Here is a 21,998-nt window from a genome sequence, read left to right as displayed (position 1 = left end):
AGAAATGAACCAACACGCCTTCACTTTGGGAAAAGTCAAACAAATTCACAACATTTGAACTTTAAATTCATCCTGAGACTCGAAAATAGAACTCTATATGTCAAAAACAACATTTAAAACATGTTCTGTGTTTTCTACAGCTGCACATAAAGACTACTTTGCATATAAAAATTAATTTTAAATGATACTGAAGACAGATTTTCCAGCCAAAACTGATGTTTTTAAAGCCTTTAAACCAGAGGTGTCAATCTCATTTTAGTTCAGGGGCCACATTCAGCTCAGTTTGACCTCAAGTGGACCAGACCAGTTTTTACCATATGATCAAAACGACAAAAGTCAGATAAAAAAGACAAAAAACAACAAAAACAAGAAAAAATATTGCAAAAATAAGACACAAAATGTCCGAAAAATTAGACAAATGACACAAAATAAAACAAAAAAGAAACAAAAAATTAGACAAAAAAGTTACAAAGCAACAAAAAATGAATAAACGACGAAAACGAGACAAAAAAACCCACAAAACAACAAATACAGCAAAACACAAAATGACAAAAATAAGACAAACAACACAAGTGAGACAAAAAGGAAACACAAAACCACAAAAACAGGAGACAAAAAAAGACAAAAAACAACAAAAACAAGACAAAAAACAACAAAAACAAGACAAAATATTACAAAAATGAGACACAAAACGACAACAGAACAATGAACAATCTAGTATATTACTTTATGATCAAAACAACTTGTCATGGTCTAGAAATGATTTTAAATTTACAGTTTTACTAATTTACAATCTGCAGTTAATGTCTTCTCTGTAATTTTTACTCTTTGAGGGCCGGATTGGACCCGCAGGCCGCATGTTTGACACCCCTGCTATAAACATTAGTCACACCTTTAAAAGAAGCACTGTGCAGAAGGAATTAAATAACGTATTATTTTTAAAATCTTGTGAATTTTCAGCAGCTTTGAGCAACAGAAGAACCTGACATCGACCTCATTAATATTCAGTTTTGTGTGTTTGTTTTTCTGTTATGATTTTAGCTTTAATCTGCATCGTTTTTATCCCTCCTGTTGTCCTCTTTTACGGCACCAAAAAATATTGTTCCCCTGTTTGAAAAAAATTCAAAAATTCTGCAAAAATCCCCCAAATTTATAAAAATTTGCAAAATCTTCAGGAAGAAAATTCCTTAAAGCTTTCCCTTAAAAGTTTTCTTTAAAAAAAAAAAATCCCCAAATGTGGTAAGAAATAAAAATTTAAAAAATAAAAATTGTAAATATTTTCAAAAAATGAATAAAAATCTTCCAAAAAAAATCCTAAAAATATCTAAAGTGATTCCATATATATCAGTAAAACTTCTAATATTTTCTATGAGAACATTCGGAAAAAAAATCAACCAAAATCCAGCGAATTTCGCTAGATTTTGGTTGATTTTTTTCTGAATGTTCTTAAAGAAACAATTTTTTAAAGATTTCTTTTTTCCACCAAAAAATGTTCAAAAATTTCTCAAAAATGTTGAAAATGTGGACGACTCGAGGGTTAAAGCTGCTTTCTTGACGCTCTGCTCTCCGGCTCCCCCTACAGGACTGCTGTGGTAACTGCAGCGACAGCGACGACGAGCCCACCCGGCTGTGACACCCAAACACACCGTCTGATTTGTTTACAACCTTTTTGCACATTTGTATTTTTACGGTAGTCCTCTCTCTAAAAAGAAAAGACAAAAAAAACAGGTCAGAATGTATATTTTCAGCCTCGCCACGATGTTTAATGTTATTTAAAAACCTGCTGTCGACGGAGGCGGACGTAAAACTTCTTCCTCTTTTTGTTTTTGTTGGGCTTTTGTTTTGTTTTTCCGTCCGGGGGGGAGGCTTCGCTTTCACATGAACTGGGACTCTGAGAGCCGAGGAGCTCCTCTGGAACGACGGCTGCTGTAGAAGTGCCTTGCTCGAGGGCACCGCGGTCGCCGAGGCGGGACTGGAACCGGCCTCCACTCCGACCCACCTCGCCACTTGTTTTTTATTCTCGTTTGCCGGCGATTTCAAACGTTCGATGCCGGAACCATAAAGTCTACACCTGCAGATATTTTTTAAATCATTTTTAGAAATTTTTTCCAATGGATTTCTTGAGACAGTCGCGGCTCCGGTTGCTCTCGTCAGTTTTAACCGAAAAGAGCCCAAATTTTACAGAAACCCTGAGATAAACGACTCACTGTGACGCCTTGTTGTGCCTTTATTGTTCTTTAACTGAAATGAGCAAGTTTTTTGGGAATTTTCCAGTGACAAAAAGTGTGATTTGCTACCAACTAAAGATCAACTTTTCAGAGCAGCGTCTTTTTTTTTTTTTTAAACTTAGTAACCTCCTGAACTCCAAAACCTGCCCGCAGGTTTAAAACACATCTTTTCCTTTTTAAAACAAATAAACTGCTAAATTTACACCATTTATCAGAGCCAGAAACTAACAAAAACAAAGAATCATCACGTTTTCAGCTTTCTGACGGACGGTCCTTGAACGCATAGTCGGTTACGTTCGGTTCTGTCAATTATAAAAAGCCAAATCTCAGTAAAAATCATAATATTCATCAACTTTACTTTACGAGTCTCATTTTTTTTAAATAAGAAAATTGAACCAGATTCTAATATAAACAAAAGAAGCCACGACTGACTCAGCTTTGACCAGCAATCGTGACAAAAATCAGGTTGCACTGCAGGCAGCGTTTCCACAGAAGAGAGAAAACAAGTTCGGAAACAAATTGAGAGCAAAATCAAACAATAAAATAAATGCAGCATGACTCAGAATCAGTGAACAGAGGAGCAAGTTGTTGGAGATACATCCAGCATGGAGAAACATCTTTCTAGAGTTGACTCAAAACTGGACTAAAAATTGTCCAGAGTGACTCAAATTGTCCAAAATTACACAAAAATAGCCGTTTTAAACAAAATTTGAGTAATTTTGAGCTACTTTAATACAATTTAGAGCATTTTTCAAGTGATTTTGTACAATTTGGGTGTCAGTTTGGGCATTTTTTGTTACTTTCTACACATTTTCAGTCAATTTGGAACCATTTTGTTATTACTTTGATCAAGTTTCAAGTTATTTTAGAGAAGCTTTGAGTCATTTTGGAAAATTTTAGACAAAGATAACAATAACATGTTCACCAACTGAATAAAATAAATGCAGCATGGCTCAGAAACAGTGAACAGAGGAGCAAGTTGTTGGAGATACATCCAGCATGGTGAAACATCTTTCTACAGCTGATGAACAGAAGACAAAACTGGACTAAAAATGGTCCAAAATAACAAAAAAACTAGCCCCAAATTAGTCAAAATTTTTGTAATTGACATTTTAAACTCATTTCAAGTTATTTTTAGAAAAGTTTTGCTCCAGATTTTCACTCTGATCATCAGCTACAGAAAGATATTTCACCATGCTGAATGTATCTCCAACAACTTGCTCCCCTGTTCACTGTTTTTGAGTCATTCTGCATTTATTTTATTGATCCAGTAGCTTTTACTTACCTCCTAATCTAAAATTGTCCAAAAATGATTTTAAAAATGTGTTCAGCGTAACAAAAAAATGTCCAAAACGACTCAAGAACTCTGCATAATAACCCGAAAACTGCCCAAAAATGGCTTGAAGCTGGTTCAGAATGACACATTATTTGTTATTATTGTTAAATTAAGCAATTTTAGACAAGTGTTTAAAAGATGTTTCACCATGCTGAATGTATCTCCCAACAACTTGCTCCTCTGTTCACTGTTTCTGAGCCATGCTGCATTTATTTTAATGATCCAGTGTGTGTTATTTTGGGTTGTCAAGTTATTTGGCGCCATTTTTGAGTAATTTCTGGAAAATTTAATGTTACTAAATGCAGCATGGCTCAAAAACAGTGAACAGAGGAGCAGGTTGTTGGAGATACATCCAGCATGGTGAAACATCCTTCTAGAGTTGACTCAAAACTGAACTAAAAATGATCCACAACGTCTCAAATTGTCCAAAATGACTCAAAAACTATCATTTGGAACGACAATTAAGTCATTTTAAACTAGTTTACAGCAATTTAGGACAGTTTTAGGGTTATTTTGGGCATTTTTTTTTTTACTTTATAGAAAGTTCTAGCTATTTTCAACAAATTTCAAATCATTTAGGACAATTTTAAAATCAAACCTGCATCAGTAGAATAAATGCAGCATGGCTCATAAAAAGTGAACAGAGGAGCAAGTTGTTGGAGATACATTCAGCATGGTGAAACATAATAGTGTGAAAAACGCAGTTTTTAGAGGCTGTGAAAATGTAAATAGTTAAATATCTATAACATGTAGAGCCACAAATATTCCTCAGTGTTGGAGGACAATTCAGAAAAATGTTGATTCCACTTTTTAAAATGATTTTTGGCATTAGAACTGCATCGTACAGCAGAGAAGACATTTCTGAGTTCCATCTTCTTCTAGTCGTGGTTGTTCTGTTTCCATAGGGGTGCAGGACTTTATATTGCAGTTAAAAATGAACCCACAGTGATCAAAAAACATGACAGGAGAAAAAAAAGACTCGGGGTTCAGAGGGTTACATTAAATGGTTCTCTAAAGAATTCAAAGACTGAAAGTCACCGAAATTACATCAGATTGCACTTAAGTCAAAGAATTCATCATGTATAGCAAAAAATGATTCAGTAAATCTTAGTAAAAACAGCATTTAAAGGAGGTTATTACTCCAGATCTGAGTATTTTCTCTCAGTGTTTCTGTTTTCATTTTTTACTTCTTTTGCCGTCTTTTTGGTTTTTACTTTTGCTTCGAGCGGTTGGTTGGCGGTCGGATGGTTTCCAGATCGTGACACCTTCGAAGAAATGTCCAAAGATTCATCCATCCACGTCACGAACAGAAACCGAAACGACGAGAGTAACCGGAACCGAACCGAGAGACTGAAGCTTTGGTGAAAAACTTCAGCTGGACCTGCTGCAGTCAACGGCTTCTTTAAGAATACAGCCTCTGATTTTAAGCTATTAAAGTGAAATACCTCTGAATGTACAAACTGCTGTCCTGTTTTTTTCTGATATTTGGGAAACCAGACACCAAAATCATACAAAAATCAGTTGTTGCTGTTGCATCTTATTTTAACCCCTTTAACCTCAACATAACAACCATAAATCTAAAAATGTGTCTAATTCTCATTTAAATCTCAACATTTCTTTGTCATTTTTGTTTAGTACTTGGTTTTACAGACTCTAAACTCCAAAATCAAAGTTGTACCATCAACGATGCTCATTTTAAAGGATTATTTCACGTAGTTTAAACATGTTTTCATGCTTTCCACTGGCGGTTTTTATCTGTTTAGGTTTTGATTTTATGATTCAGTCTTTGTTCTTGTCTGCATTTCAATGTTTTTGGAAGATAAACTTCCAAAGCTCATATCTATTGCTACCTAACTAAGGAAAAATATGCTATTTTGGGAAGCATGCTAGCACCGCACTAATATGCTACCGCTAAGACCAACATTGGACTAGCTTAGTTTAGCATAATTTAGCAGACTAGATTATAAAGTGTTGTTTGGCTAGCTGTAGAGCAGCCTACTTGTTACTCATGTTTTCAATCTTTATTAATGTTAATGTCAGATGGCCAGTTTAGCATATTAGCATAGCCTTCGGATACTTTCCAAAATGTCAGCAAATATTTCCCAATGGAAGATAAACTTCGGTCACAGAATGTGAATGTTGTATCTATTGCTGCTAAATTACTTTATTTGATGGCAACATTTAAAGGAAAACTTTTGTAAAGTCCTCAAATGCTACGCTAACATGCTAAGGCTACGTTAACATCAGTCAGTTGGCTCGGTGTAGCATAAAGGCTGAAATACAACTTGCTTTGTAGCTGTAAAAACAGGCTACCTGTTTCCTCTGCTTAGTCTTTATGCTATGCTAACTAACACTAGCTGCAGTCTTAGCATATTAGCATCGCCTTAAAGTACTTCCCAAACCTTCACACTTTTTCTTTAACTTTGCAATCAAGCTAATTTGGCAGTGACAGCTATGCGATTTAACAAAAGTTTAGCACTTTTAGGTTACACTGCTACACTGGAGCTGCAGTCAACAGTGGGTTAGCTTAGCTTAGCAAAAAGACTGGAATATAAATTGTTGCTTAGCAAACTGCAGAGCCAGCCAACATGTTACCCCTATTTTCAACTTTTGTGCTAAGCTCAGCTAACCAGTCGCTAGCTGCAGCCTTGGCACATTAGCATAGCTTAAAGTGCTTCCCAAAATGTCACTAAATAATTCCCTTTGGAAGATAAATCTTGGGTGTTTGAAGTGTGCTGTGTAGAATAGTTTGACTGCACCCACAATTTTTTCACTATTTTTTTCCTCCAGCATTGCCTCAATTAGTCAGACCATGCTGCACAGCACTGTAGAATGGTCTGACTTCACCTCCATTTATTCTGCTATGAAACACTGACTTGTTTGTATTTCTTTAAAATGACACAAAGGCTAAGACAGTCTAAATTACTCAGATCATTTATTTTGCTATAAAACACTGGTTTGTTTGTATTCCCTTTAAACTACAAAAAAGTTAGCATAGCCTCACTTAGTCAGAGCATTCTGCACAGCACTGTAGAATGGTCTGACTTCACCTTTATTCATTTTGCTACAAAATATGCTGGTTTGTATTTATTTCAGTTTACACAACGGCTAACGTATAGTCTAAGCTAGTCAGACCATTCATTTTTGATATAAAACTCTGGTTTGTTCTTTCAAATTACACAAATGCTAACATAGTCTTAATTAGTCAGACCATTCTGCACAGCACTCAACTGGTCTGACTACACCATCATTTTTTAAAAATAAAATACTCTGGCATAATAATATTTCTTTAAAATTACACAAAGACAAACATAGTCCCAGGTAGTCAGACCATTCTGCACAGCACTGTAGAATGGTCTAACATCACTTCCATTTATTCTGCTATGAAACACTGGCTTGTTTGTATTTCTTTAAAATGACACAAAGGCTAATAGTTTAAATTACTTAGATCATCCATTTATTTTGCTATAAAACACTGGTTTGTTTGTATTCCCTTTAAATTACACAAAAGCTAGCATAGCCTCAATTAGAGCATTCTGCACAGCACTATTTTGCTACAAAATATGCTGGTTTGTATTTATTTCAGTTTACACAAAGGCTAACATATAGTCTAAGCTAGTCAGACCATTCATTTTTGATATAAAACTCTGGTTTGTTCTTTCAAATTACACAAATGCTAACATAGTCTTAATTAGTCAGACCATTCTGCACAGCACTGTAGAATGGTCTGCCTACACCTCCAATTTTTCAGATATATAATCTGTTGGTTTGTTTGTATTTCTTTAGTTACACAATGGCAAATGTGTAGTCTTAATTAGTCAGACCATCCATTTGTGTTTGTATTTCTTTGAAATGACACAAAGGCTAACGTCGTTTCAGTTAGTCAGACCATTCTGCTCAGCACTGTAGAATGGTCTGACTTCACCTCTATTTATTTTTGCTTAAAAAAAACTCTGATTTGTTTGTTTCCTTCATATTTTAAAATGAGCTTATATCTACTCCCTATGTGTTCATAAAGCTGGAGCTGCATCCACTATTTGTCGTTATTTTTAGTGAGTTAACGTTGCGGTTGTAGCTGTCCAGAAGCAGAAAGGCTAATTAGTGAGATTTTCCTGACAATTCTGTTAGTGCCTCCTAATAATAATAATATAACAAGCTTCTACACAGACAGATCTTTTGACAGCAGCCATGAGAGAAACTGAACTACAAGACCTCGACTTCTGACCCAACAGAAAGCGATTAATCAGACTTCGTGACCGTTCACTCTGCATCTTTAAAGGCCACAGCATCGATAAGAAGCTGATAAAGTGCCTCCACTCCCTGGCTGAACATTCGCCTCTCGGAGACGCTTCTATAAATCTGAGTGTCAACAAGCAGCGAACTTCTCCTGATTCATCCGAGTGACGTCCGACCTGAGCAGCAAACAGCTTTTTGACTCATTGAAATTCGAACAGCCTGTCCTCAGAAATAATGACAGTGGGACGGCGAGTCCTGCCGGGCTTCGTCTCTCCAGGTGAATGAAATTACCTGTAATGAGGACGGAGACCGTGGACGTGTGGATTCATTTCTACATTTCAGAATCAGTCATTCTCCTCGCTGTGATTTCTGTGACGTCAGGACCTTCTCCTCAGCATCACTTTCTCCTCTTCTGTTGTCGATTCTCAACAAAAACATCTCGGCTAAAGTCAGAGCCGAGACGCCGGGGAAACTTTCAATGATTAGAGGTTTCTACATCGCCTTCGTGATTTTCTGTGATCTCGACTGAAGAAAACCAGCATCTAAAAGGTCGATATTGTCACATTAATTCCACCAGCGGCTGCTTTTTAAAGCCTCGCAGCAAAGACCCCTCCATTAACATCAACCTTCTGTTAGCTGCTGCTGCTAAACAACGACGTGAACCGAATATTCATGTTTACCATCAACGAGTTCAGGAAGAACCTCAACAATGTAAAATTATTTCCTAAAATGACAACATTTCCTGTAAATAGCAGCTGTTTAGCCCAAAGCTGGTAGGGAACGTTCCCTCAATGTTGGAGAACATTAACTACAAGTTCTAACAATGTTTTAAAGAAAACATTTTAATCAGATGTTCAAAGAACATCTTAAGAATGTTCTAGTTAACAATAATGTTCCCATGACATTAATATCGTGTTTAAATATCAACATTCAGAGGATGTTGTCAAAAACACGGATTAGGAACCATGATAACCAAGAAAGAACGTTCTCCAAATGTTAGAGACCTCAGGTGATTCTTTATAAAACATTCCTGTATTGTGATACATTAACAAAGATGGAACATTCTGTCTGCAACGTTCTGAGGATGTTGTTGAAGAACACAATGTACAATGTTCTTCTATAAAACGTTCTCAAAATGTTCTGTGATAACAAAGAAAGAACATTCTCAAGCCAACATTAAAAAAATGTTCTCCAGATGTTATCAAGGCCTCAGAAGACGGAACGTTTTTATGCAGAATGTTTTCCTGTAATGTGACGTATTAAGGGTGGAACATTTTGCCTTTTTGTTGAAGGAACACATCATAGAACATTCTTCTGTAAAAACTTTCTGTGATAAAGGAAGGACGTTCTCGAACCAACATTCGGAAAACGTTCTCCAGGTGTTATCGAGGCCTCACAGAAAGTTTTCTAACGTTCCTATAATGTGATATATTCATGGTGGAACTGTTTGGTTTTTTTTGTTGAGGGAACACATTATAGAACGTTCTTCTCAGATGACAGAACATTCTTTATAAAACGTTCCTGTAATGTGATGTATTAACAAAGGTGTAACATTCTGTCTGCAGTGTTCTGAGGATGTTTTGGGGATGTTGTTGAGGGAACAAGCGTCAAAAACTTTATTTTATAAAACATTCCCACAGTGTTCTATAATAACAAAGAGAGAACATTTTTATGCAGAATGTTTTTGTATAATGTTCTATGTTAAGGGTGGAACATTTTGCCTTTCTGTTGAAGGAACACGTAATAGGACGTTCTTCTATTAAAAAATAAAATCTCGCAATGTTCTATGATAAAGAAAAGATGTTCTCAAACCAACATTGTTTTTTTTTTGTTGCTGAGGGAACGCATCATATAACGTTCTTCTCATATGACAGAACGTTCTTCAGAAGATGTTCTTGTAATGTGATATATTACCAAAGTTAGAACATTCTGCCTTCAACGTTCTGAGGATGTTGTTGAGAGAACCTGTTAAAGAATTTAGAAACGTTCCCACAATGTTCCACGCTAACAGTGGAAGAACGTTCTCAGTGGAACATTCAATTTTAAGAACGTTAGAACACAACGGCAAAATAAATGTCATCAAACATTTTTAGATCGTCTTTAGTTATTCTACTTTTAAAAAGAACATTCTGGGAATGTCTTGCTGAAAATATTAGTACAACCTTCTCGGAACGTTTTGGGAGCAAAAAAAAATAAATCAACATTACATCACAGGTTAATTTAAGGTTTTTATAAACAGTTGTGTACAGTGGTGTATTTTTATACAAGCAGCTCATGAAAACAAAACTTTGTTGTTTTATTTTTGGTTATTTTTCCTGATAGAACCGAACGTCACACAAACGTTCCATCACAAAGTTGAATATCTGGTTAAATATCGGAAAAATGTTTTTGTTTTTACAGTTTCTTGCTCATAAATGGTTCCATCTTTGTTTTGTTTTTTGTGAGTTTTTGTTTTTTAAGGAGACAAGTGTAAAATCTGCTATAAATACTCCACTAGTTTTCACTTTCAAGCCACCAAATGTTGATTTCATCTCATTTTTTTTCTTTTATAATTTTATCACATCAAGAAGTTTTTTTGGTTCTGCATAGAAAGCTGATTGGCAAGGATCTTTTTATAACTTTTTTTAAAAAAGTGTTCTTATTGTAAAATGTTAATAATCTTCAAAGATAAATTAAAAAAATAGAAGTTAGATTATTTATTTTTATTACTTTTTAAAATATCTTGTTTTTTTTATTCTTTTCACTGGTTGAAATGTTTTGTTCAATGGTTTTAACGGCCAAAAAACTAAATAAATGGAGTTATTTCACATTTTTTACTGACTATATAGTTGTAATTGTTGCACATAATTAGTGAAATGTAATCATCCCTCCGCAGCTTTAAATTCTTGTCATTAAGCTCCAAGAAGTGAAATGAAATAAATCTGTGCAGGAAGCAGCAGCCTCCACGTCCTCCATTTTACCCTGCGTTACCACGGCAACCCCAGGTCAAGAAGGATTGGCTGAGCACGGCGTCAGCAGACCGGCGCCCACACAAACACAAACACAAACACAAACACAAACACTCGTCTTCACGCTGCTGATTGCTGCCGCTTTAATGATCAGAGCTGAAGAGGCTCCGAGGCGTTGCAGCAATCAGCAGGAAGGAAAGAGATTTCATGAAAACGCTCCGAGATTCGGTCGACAACAGACGATTCACGGCCGCTTGGTTCGATTTAGATAAAAAATGGGATCAAATATGAAGCTTTTATGAGCTGTTTATATTGCAGAGAATTAGACTGAGATTTGAGGAGGTCAGAATAATGGAGACTGAACTTTTGTGTTCAGTCACATATTTTGAACCTACAGTGCAGTCAGATCATTCTACGTAATGCTGGGTAGAATGGTCTGACTGTGTGAGACTATTATGGCCTGTATGGTGAATTTTATATTGTTGATGGTGAGGTTAGAAAGAGTAAGTAGACAGAAAAATGTAGATAAATGTGCAACTTTTGTTCTTAACTAGATGTTTTTAACTTCAAATTCTTAATTCCAATAATCATCAAAATTAAAAAAACAGGTGTCGGACCGGTTTCTTTAAACAAAATACTGAAAAAATGTGACACAAAATGAGAAAAATGTGACAAAATGACACAAACAAGACATAAAACTTCACAAACAAAAGAAAAATGAGACAAAATGGCACAAACAGGACGCAAATAAGACACAAAACCACAGAAAGGACAAAATATGACACAAAAAAAGACAAAAAACAGACACAATTACATAAACAAGACAGTATATCAAATGCAAGACAGAATGACAGAAAGGAAATAAAACTGTCACAAGGTGCAAAATGACACAAACGTGATAAAATATCAGAAAAATAACAACAAATAACACGAACAAGACAAAATGGGACAAAAATGATAGACAAAACAACAAAAATGAGTCCTAAAATGACACAAACACGACAAAAATGACAGAATGTGACAAAACTGTCATAAAACCAAATGTCACAAATGAGATATAATGTGACAAAGACAACACACAAAACAGCAAAACAATGACACACAACAACACAAGCGAGATACAGCAGAAAATAAGACACAATGACACAAGCAAAAAACAAATCAACAGAAAACACAGCGAGGTACAAAATGACAAAAAATGAGACACAAACATGACAACGTAAAAAATAACAAGACACAATGTGACAAAAACGAGACACAAAATAACATAAATGAGTCATAAAACGACACAAACACGACAAAAATGAAGAAAAATGAGACACAAAAATGACAGAATGTGACAAAACTGTCATAAAAACCCACAAAGAAGACACAAAATGGCAAAACACTGACAACAAACAACACAAGCAAGAAAATAAGACACAAAACAACATTAAACAAGTTGCAAATGACACAAACTAGACAACACACACAGAACACAATGTGACAAAAACGAGACATAAAGCGACACGACAAAAATGAACAAAAACGAGACACAAAATGACAGAATGTGACAAAACTGTCATAAAAGAAGCAAACAAAATGTCACAAACAAGACACAATGTGACACTAAAGAAAGATTATGGATAAAACAACAGAAATAAAACACAAAACAGACAAAAAAAGAGACAAAACTACACGTTAGACACAAAAAGTGCTTTAAAATTCACACATCTGATGGAATTTTAGACAAATGAAGCTCAAAACGATAAATAGTTTAATTCCTGGGGACACATTGTAACTTAACAGGAATATTTAACTTTTAAAAAAATCTCTGTGGTCATGATTTTTAAGTGTTTTCTTCCTCCTGATGTTTTTCTGAGTTTTAATATTTATAGAAACGAATGTTTACTGAGATTTTACTGTTTTCTGCTCATTTTGTCGCAGATTTTTTTCTGACTTGTTCTCTTTATAAATCATCTGTAGAGCTCTACACAAAGACGCCACTGTGTGTGTGTGTGTGTGTGTGTGTGTGTGTGTGTGTGTGTGTGTGTGTGTGTCACTAGAAGTCACATTAAACCCACTCATTTGAATATTTGAATCATTTACAGTCAATCTGCTTCTATTAGTCAGAGATGATTTAATATTTACTGGAACAGAGTTTTCTACACATGTGGTTCCAAAACGATCAACTTTTCCTCTAAAATCTCTAAAAAAAAAAAAAAAAAAGAAAAAAAAAAAAGAAACCCAGACTGGACGTATTTTTAGTTTTGTTTCTTCCTTAAGTTTCACATTTTTGGTTTTCAGTGAAATTTCTCCACAAATACTGAAGCTGATACTTAATCTAATTTAATCTATATATAATAAATGCATTTAAATGTATATATATATGAAGTTCTTTTACAAGTTTTACTGTAATTCAACTATTAATTTTTTTTATTTGCCAGACATTTTTAAAATATTGTAATAACTTTGTAGATTTTTGTATGTTAGAACAGTTTTTTGAATTTAATATGTAAATAATTACCTTTTACAGTAATTTGCTATCATCTGTAAGTTTTTTTTTTTTAAAAAGCTAAAACAACAGTTTAGAAGACTTATTTACCATTTTTTGAATCCTTAATTAAATAATTTTGTTTTTAAATACAAACAAAAATTTATATAAAACAACATTTTTGCAGATTTAAATACATTAGAAAATATCAGTTTTACAGATATGTGCCCCTTTTTTTTACATTTTTTTATTTTGTTTTTTTTTTTAAATTAAAATATTGAACATCTGTAAAAATAATATTTAAAACTTACTTTGAATCCTTAATAAAGAGAATTTTACTTTTAAATGCCACAAAATATCTATAAAAATGTATTTTTTAAAAATTTAATTGGCAAAAAAATGCTTAAATTTACAATTTTGGATAATTTCTCTATTTTTAATATGTAAATCCATTTTTATTTTCTTATGGACATTTTACTAGATATTATCTGTACTTTAACAAAATGAAAGAAAATCTGTAAAATAAAAGTTTTAATCATTTACCATTTTCAATTCTCATGAGCCTTAAATATACATAATTTTACTTTTAAAAAACGATATTTATAAAAGTAATTATATTCAAGCCAATTAAATATAATAAAAGTGTAATTCTGCCTGTTTTTCTTTCTTTTTCAATTATTTTCTTTTTCAATTTATTATTATTTTTATTTATTTTTTATCATTTATTATTATTTTTATTTTTTACATTTTTGCTGTTTTTTCTGTTCATTTATTTATTTTAAATTACAGTTCATGTGTAAACATCTACTTTTTGTGTGATTTTTACTAAATATTATCTGTTTAACAAAATGGGGAAAATCTGTAGAATAACATTTTTAAAAATAATTTTAAGTTTTCCAATCCTTAACAGGTGAAAACAAAAATTATTGCTGATGATGCTGAATAAAATGCATTATTCTACAGTTTTGACCCCCCCCCCCCCCACACACACACATTTAATTTTTTTTTGTGATGACTTTACTAAATATTATCTATAATTCAACAACAGGTAAATTCTGTAAAATTCCAGTAAATTGTTGTAGAATCACAGTTAAACCTGTTTTCCAGAGAGTCATAGTTCAGACTGATCCTGACAGGAAGTGGAAGCGTCACATGACCCGATGAGTCAGAGGGTTCTTAAAACTCCTTCATTCCCACACAGATCCACTCGGCGTGGGTGGAACCATCAGCTGTGGAAACATCTTCACAGCAGGTCCCACAAACACTCGGGTCCATTTTTAGAGGCTCCTTCACAATAAAAGCTGCTCCTTCACAATAAAAGCTGCTTCTTCCTGCAGCTGGATGGAATAAGAACCTCCAATGGCCGGTTCAACTCAGAAATTCTGTTTCCAGGAAGAACGTGAAGATGGCAACAGGTGATAATTTGAGGTCAAGTGTGTGTTTGTCCTTCATCATCATCATCGGAACGACTGGCGCTCTGATTGGAGGACTCTTGAAACAGATTCTGATTGGCTGGTTTCACAAGAGTGCTCTTTTCTGAATCACTGGAGCGAAACCTGAACGTTTCTGTCAGAGAATTAATCAGCTGGATCCTTTTTAAAACACGTGAGAGACGACAATCTGAAGTAACAATCGACAACAAAGATGGAATAATTACTATCAGGAGACACAAAATGACAAGAAAGAGACAATAAAGGACATCAAAATGACAAAAAAAAGTCAAGAAAGGGATGCAAAAATGACAACACAGACACAAAATAACTGCAGAGATACAAAATGACAACAAAAAGAAATGAAATGACAATGAAATGACAAAAAAGAGACAAAAAATTACATCAAACGCATAAAGTCAACAATGAGATATGACAACAAAAAGATGTGAACAGACACAAAATGAATATTTAGAGATACAAATTAACTTAAGAGACAGTAAATGACAACAAAAATACAAAAAATTATGGCACAAAATGATTATTAGCCAACTCAAAGTAATGACAAAATAACAAAAATGACAACAAATACACAAAAATGATAACTAAACATTACAAAGTGGCACAAGTTGCCTCCAAAGGGACTCAAAATGACAACAAAAGCAGCAAAATGTCAATTAAGAGATGCAGTATAACTATAAAGAGCAGCAAAATGACTACAGAGACACGTAGATTAACTACAAAGAGACAAAACGACTACAAAGAGATGTAAAAAGACAACAGAGATACAGAGAATGACTACAAATAGCGATTAAAGCACTAGAAAGAGATGGAAAAACTACAGTCAGAAAATGACTTCAAGTCAGAAAACAAGTGCAAAGAGATACAAAACGACTACAAAGAGACAGTAAACAACTACAAACAGAAAAATACTACAGAGACAGAAAATTACTGCAAATGGTGACAAAATGACGTCAGAGAAAATTACTTTAAAGAGACAAAAAATTACTAAGAAAATTACCACAGAGACATAAAATTACTTAAAATAGCAACAGAATTAATACAGGGAAAGAGAAAACAACTGCTAAGAGACATAAAGACAGAAAAGCATTACATAAAGACATAACATGACTATAAAGAGACATATAATTACCCCAAAGATACACAAAACGACAAAACAATTACAAGAGATGCAAAATAACTACAAAGAGACAGAAAAGGACTACAAAGAGACAGAAAAGGACTACAAGAGACAAAAAATGACTACAAAGAGACAAAAAATAACTACAAAGAGACAGAAAAGGACTACAAAATAACAGAAAAGGACTACAAAGAGACAGAAAAGGACTACAAAGAGACAGAAAAGGACTACAAAGAGACAGAAAAAGTCTACAAGAGACAAAAAATAACTACAAAGAGACAGACAAGGACTACAAAGAGGCAGAAAAGGACTACAAAGAGACAGAAAAGGACTACAAAGAGGCAGAAAAGGACTACAAAGAGACAGAAAACAACTATAAAGAGACAGAAAAGGACTACAAGAGACAAGAACCACTACAAAGAGACAGAAAAGGACTACAAGAGACAAAAAATGACTACAAAGAGACAGAAAAGGACTACAAAGAGACAGAAAAGGTCTACAAGAGACAAAAAGTAACTACAAAGAGACAGAAAAGGACTACAAAGAGACAGAAAACAACTACAAAGAGACAGAAAACGACTACAAAGAGACAGAAAAGGACTACAAAGAGACACAACATGACTATAAAGAGACATACAATGATGACAAAAAATGACTACAGAGACAGAAAAGACTACAAGAGGCAAAAACTGACATCAAATAGACAGAAAATGACTACATATAGCAACAAAATGACTGCAACAAGACAGAAAACAACTACAAAGAGACATAATGTCTCATAAATACAGCTAACAGTCTTCATAATGTTGGATTTAAAGAGTCTATTTGTTCTGTCGCTGAATCTTAACGAAACTTTATTAATATTCTAACCTGCTTTTTAATGCTTTGTTTGCCAGATCCTGCAGTGAAACCTTCCTTAAACACAGTTTTAGCTCTGCTGCATGTATTAAAGTGTTAATATTTGTAGTTTACAATCAAATTCAGCAACAAAAATCAGGGTGGACAGTCTCAATCTGCTCGGCATAATTTGAATTCAGTCTAATGAGGAAGTTTGAGAGTCAAATGAGCTGCAGGTCGACTGATGCAGAGAAACACCGACAGAGTCTCATCCAGCGACGATTAAAACATCTGGTAAGTTCATAAAGCTTCATTTAAACAGACGGTCCCATGTATAAGACAAAACTGACTTTATTCTCCAGATATTTACAGCTGGGTTCCACTTTGTTTGCCTCGCTGACCCTGTTTACATGGAAAACACGGTACCTGCTATCTGTTAGCATGTTAGCATCATTCTTACAGACACATTAGTAACAAAGACAACACAAATCAGTAAAATTAGCACTAAGTAGTTGCATTATTTCACAGAACTCTCTGCATTTTCCTGATATTTCTGACCAAAAATGTCCATTATGACCATATATCTGATGCTACTCTGTAAAAACTTGTTTAATACTACTTTCTGTTCAAGTACGGAATAGGAAGTAGTAGTTTTAAAGGTTTATTCCTCCCAAATAATATTTTTTAATTAGCAGCTTATGACTTTAAAGGTTTATTGAACCCAAAGTACTACTTCCTGCCTAAGTACTTTTAGTTTTAAAGGTTTTTTGAGCCCAAAATGCTACTTTCTGTCTGAATGCTCATTGTTTTAAAGATTTATTTGACCCAAAATACTACTTCCTGTCCATGTACTTGTAGTTTTAAAGGTTTATTCTACCCTAAATACTATTTTTTGTCCAAGTATGTATAGTTTTAAAATTTGATTCCACCCAAATCTTGCTTTCAAAGTCAAACATCACAGCTTTAAAGGTTCATTCCAACCAAAATACTACTTCTTGTCCAGGTACTTACAATTGTAAAAGTTTATTCCTCCCAAATAGTATTTTCTAATGAACATGTTATGGTTGTCATTGTTTCTTTCACCTAAGGTACTACTTTCTATCCAAGTACTTAGAGATTTCAAAGTTTCTTCCACCTAAAATACTACTTTCTGTTGAAGTACGTATAGCTTCAAAAGGTTTATTCCACCCAAAATACTACTTCCTGTCCAGGTACTACCAGTTTTAAAGGTTTCATACTCGTAAAATAATACCTTCTGTCATAGTACTTATAATTTTAAGGTTTATTCCACCCAAAAAGTACTTTGTAACTGGGAAATTATAGATTGAAAGGTTTCCTATGCCTAAAGTACTACTTTCAGTCCAAATACGTATAATTTTAAAGGTTTATTCGAGTCAAATTCTACTTTCCAAGTCAGAAGCAATGGCTTTAAAAGTTTGTTCAAACCAAAGCACTACTTTCTATCTGAATACTCATAGTTTTACGGGTTTATTTGACCAAAAATACAACTTCCTGATCAGGTAGTTGAGGTTTTAAGGTATATCCCAAGTACTTATGGGTTTAAAGGTGTATTTCACCGAAAATAGTACATTTTGTACAAGTACTTTCAGTTTTAAAGGTTTATTCCACCAAATAGTGCTGCTTTTAAAGAATCGTCCACATAAAATATTGCGTCCTGTCCAGGTACTTAGAGATTTAAAGGTTTATTACACCATAATAGCATTTTCTAACCGATAAATTATGGTTTTAAAGGTTTATTTCACCTAAAGTGTTACTTCTTGTCCGGCTACTTACAGGTTTAATGGCTTATTCTACATAAAAATACGTTGTTTTTTTTTTTTTTTTTTAACCATTTGTCATAATTTTAAAGGTTTATTCCACCTTTATTCTTTCTTTGCCAGAGTCTAAATCCATAAATGTGCAACTTTTTAGTGAATATCCTGAATATCTTCCTGACTTTGTCCTCTGCGTCCTTCACACAGTCTGCTTTTTCTTGGCCAAGTCGTGCGTCCTTGGAGCGGCCTCCCTCCAGCAGCCAGATCTGTATCCCATCATCCAGACAGACGGACGGACGGAGCGTCACGAAACGCTCCTTCTGCCGCTCGGAGGAGGCGGAGGGACGGACTGGAGGAGAGAGAGATCCGGGGGGAGGAGCCAGGCCGCCAAGGTGAACCCACGATCCGCGTTTTTATCACCGTCAGCGGCCAAAACACGACGCGCAGCTCCGGCGGGGAGGAGAGCGGAGATAGAGCCGGGGAGGAGGCATCTGTGGCGGGGAAGACACCTGAGCAGAGCCGCTGTCGGACACGGAGCTGGAAAGTGTTTCATCTGTTTGATTCCTCGTCTTTTTTCTTTTTCTTTTTCTTTTTTTTTTGAGGCGCAAACTTAAATGGCACGAAGGGAAGCGAGTGCGTCATTTGGTGGGAGACGGCAGAGGAATTAAAGGTGAGTTGATTTCTGTTACCTGTGGAAATAATCGGACATTTATCGATCCCTATCGATCATTACTGATGATTATTGATCCTCGGAGGGTTTTTCCACCTGCGCTGCGGCTCAGACGCTCATTTATCGCAGTTAATGTCGCGTTTTTTAATTTTATTTTTATTTTCCAAATGACAAACCATCCTGCTGTTTGGTTCAGGGATTAAATTAAAGAAGACGCGTTTAACGGCGTTGCGTTACCGAGAAACCGAATCGGTGGGTTTTGGAGTTTGAGGCGCAGAAACAGTTCGTTGTGAGGCACTTTTCTGGAGACAAAAAAATAAAATGAAAAAATCACAGAAAATACAGGAGAAACCGGAGAAGTTGTAATGAATGAGCCATTATTTGGCTTTAATTTGTGTCTTAGACAAATCCAATTTATTTATTATATTACACTAAATAAATAAATAAATACACAAATAAATGCACAAATAAATAAACGAATAAACGAATAAATACATGAATAGAAAAATACATAAATAAATAATAAACACATAAATGAATAAATACACAAATAAACAAACAAATAAATGCACAAATAAATAAATAAATGTACAAATAAATAAATACACAAATGAATAAATAAATAAATAAATAAACAGGTAAATAAATAGCATTTTTCAAAAACATTTTACTGTCATTTTATTTTTTTAAATTACTCATAAATTACTTAAATTAAGAACTTAAAAATGGTAAATCATTTTTTAAATAGTTTTTATTTACTGGATTTCTGTTTCGCTAAATTACAGATATTGTTTAGTAAAATCACAGAAAAGAGAATAGATTTACATGTTGACTGTTTAAAAAAAAAAAAAACAGGCCCAAACTATTTATATTTATATATTATGTATTTTTAACAGATGTTTGCTCTTTAAAGAAAAAAATCTAGATGTATTTTAAAGACTGAAAAATGGTAAATATTTTTTTTTTTACTGTTATTTTACACAATTTCTGTTTTGGTAAATTACAGATATCTAGTAAAAAAAATATTAATTTACATGTTTGCTGTAAAATAAAATTTAAAATTATTTAAATCTATATAATTTTTGTATATTATAGTTTTTCTAACAGATATTTGCTGTTAGAAATGTGAATATTAATTGCTGAAAAATGGTAAATAATTATTTTAATTTTATTTTAATTATTTCACACATTTTATTACAAATTATCTACATCTAGTAAAATCATTGAAATTTTTTTTTACATGTTTACTGTAAAACAATAACAACAAAACAAGCCAAGACAGAAAATATCTGTTTTTTTTTTATTTAGATTTAAATAATATCATGGATTTTTTTTCAAAACATTTGCTGTTAAAGGGAAAAAAATATATTAACGATTTAAAAATGGTAATTATTTTCTATATCTTATATATATTTATTACACTCAATTTCTGTTTTTCGTTGAATTGCAGATTTCTTGTAAAAATCACAGAAAAGATTATTAATTTACATGTCTGTAAAAAAAGGACAAAATTTTAAACATCTATCTTTTCAGTTACATTTATATAATATTTATGTATTCTATTCATTATTTTACAGATATTTGCTTTTATTTGAAAGAAAAAAATATTTATATTAAGGATTCAAAATGGCTTCAATAAATTACAGAAATAATAATTTATTTACATGTTGACCCAAACTGAAAATAGCATCCACATAAAAAATAAAAAATAAAATCATAAATTTTATCTTGACCATAAAGTAACTTAATTTTTACTGTATTTAACTAAACAAAAACATTAGTATTTTACTGATATTTGTTGGAAAGATTATATAATTAAGAACTGAAAAATGGTTAATTACTTTTTATATGTTATTTTACAGAATTTCTGTTTTGTTAAATGTATATAATATCAAATAAAATAACAGAAAAACGTAGTCATTTCTGTGATTACTGTAAAAAAAAATTAAAAATGAAAACAAAACAAAAAACAGGCCAAGGCCAAAACTGTACATAGTACTGATACCAAAAAAATAAGAAAACATTTGTTTTTAAAAACAGTAATTATTCTTTTAAAATGTGTGACTGTAAAACTAGGTTTAGGATGTTTAAAAATATATATATATTTTCCAGATATGCCACTATTTTGACTGGTCTTCCAGAACAAAGTATTTATTTATAGGTTAGCCTTAAACAAAATAAACAATCAAAACATAATATATTCAATAACATCTACTTTAAAACTCTGTATTTATATAAGTGGCATTTTGTTACGTTACAGCATTTCACTGTAAAATTACTCTGTTTTTTCTATGTTCAATCCCCAAAACATTAGATTACAGATAAGTGCTGCTATTTGAAAGGAAATCCTCAATTTGTGGGTTTCTCTGCATAATAAGATACTATAAGGTAGAGATGACTGGTTTTAAAGAAACAAACTCATTAATTGTCACAGTAGTCTTTGTTATGGTGCCCGCTGCTAGCTAAACCCGCACAATGCTCTCTGCTTGTGGTAATCCAAGTCAAGAGACTGAGGCTCCACCTGGTGGAATAACCAGGTACTACAGCTGATCTACAATACGTTTCATGACATAATGTAGAGTATGCATATATATACATTTACCTTCCAATACTACATTTACTCTCTAATGCTACATTTACCCTCTAATGCTACATTTAGCCTCTAATGCTATATTTACTCTCTAATGGTACATTTACCCTCTAATGCTACATTTACACTCTAATGCTAAATTTACCCTCTAACGCCACATTTACCTGCCAATACTACATTTACCGTCTAATGCTACATTTACCCTCTAATACTACATTTAGCCTCTAATGTTACATTTAGCCTCTAATGCTATATTTACTCTCTAATGCTACTTTTACTCTCTAATGCTACATTTATCCTCTAACACTACATTTACCTTCCAATACTACATTTA

At 33.4% G+C, this 21,998-nt stretch overlaps 2 protein-coding genes across 4 annotated transcripts in view; both read left to right on the top strand.

Moving 5' to 3' along the window:
• grk6 (G protein-coupled receptor kinase 6) overlaps positions 1 to 5,024 on the top strand; it is a 72,793-nt gene extending 67,769 nt beyond the window's left edge. For both annotated transcript variants that reach the window (XM_055017207.1, XM_055017206.1), the window contains one exon: positions 1,583 to 5,024. In XM_055017207.1, the coding sequence (XP_054873182.1) occupies positions 1,583 to 1,633 (51 nt within the window). In that variant the 3' untranslated portion in view covers positions 1,634 to 5,024. The remainder of the gene's footprint in view (positions 1 to 1,582) is intronic.
• Positions 5,025 to 18,557: 13,533 nt separating this feature from the next.
• Positions 18,558 to 21,998, top strand: part of LOC111569293 (proline-rich protein 7) — a 37,388-nt gene continuing 33,947 nt past the window's right edge. The window contains exon 1 of one of the 2 annotated variants that reach the window (XM_055017560.1): positions 18,558 to 19,074. The gene's annotated coding sequence lies outside the window, so the exon portion shown is untranslated. The remainder of the gene's footprint in view (positions 19,075 to 21,998) is intronic. The other variant, XM_055017561.1, reaches the window with a different exon arrangement.

Source organism: Amphiprion ocellaris, chromosome 14 (assembly GCF_022539595.1).
Source record: "Amphiprion ocellaris isolate individual 3 ecotype Okinawa chromosome 14, ASM2253959v1, whole genome shotgun sequence".
In the NCBI taxonomy this organism is placed as follows: Eukaryota; Metazoa; Chordata; class Actinopteri; family Pomacentridae; genus Amphiprion; species Amphiprion ocellaris.
This window is presented reverse-complemented; position numbering and strand designations above follow the sequence as displayed.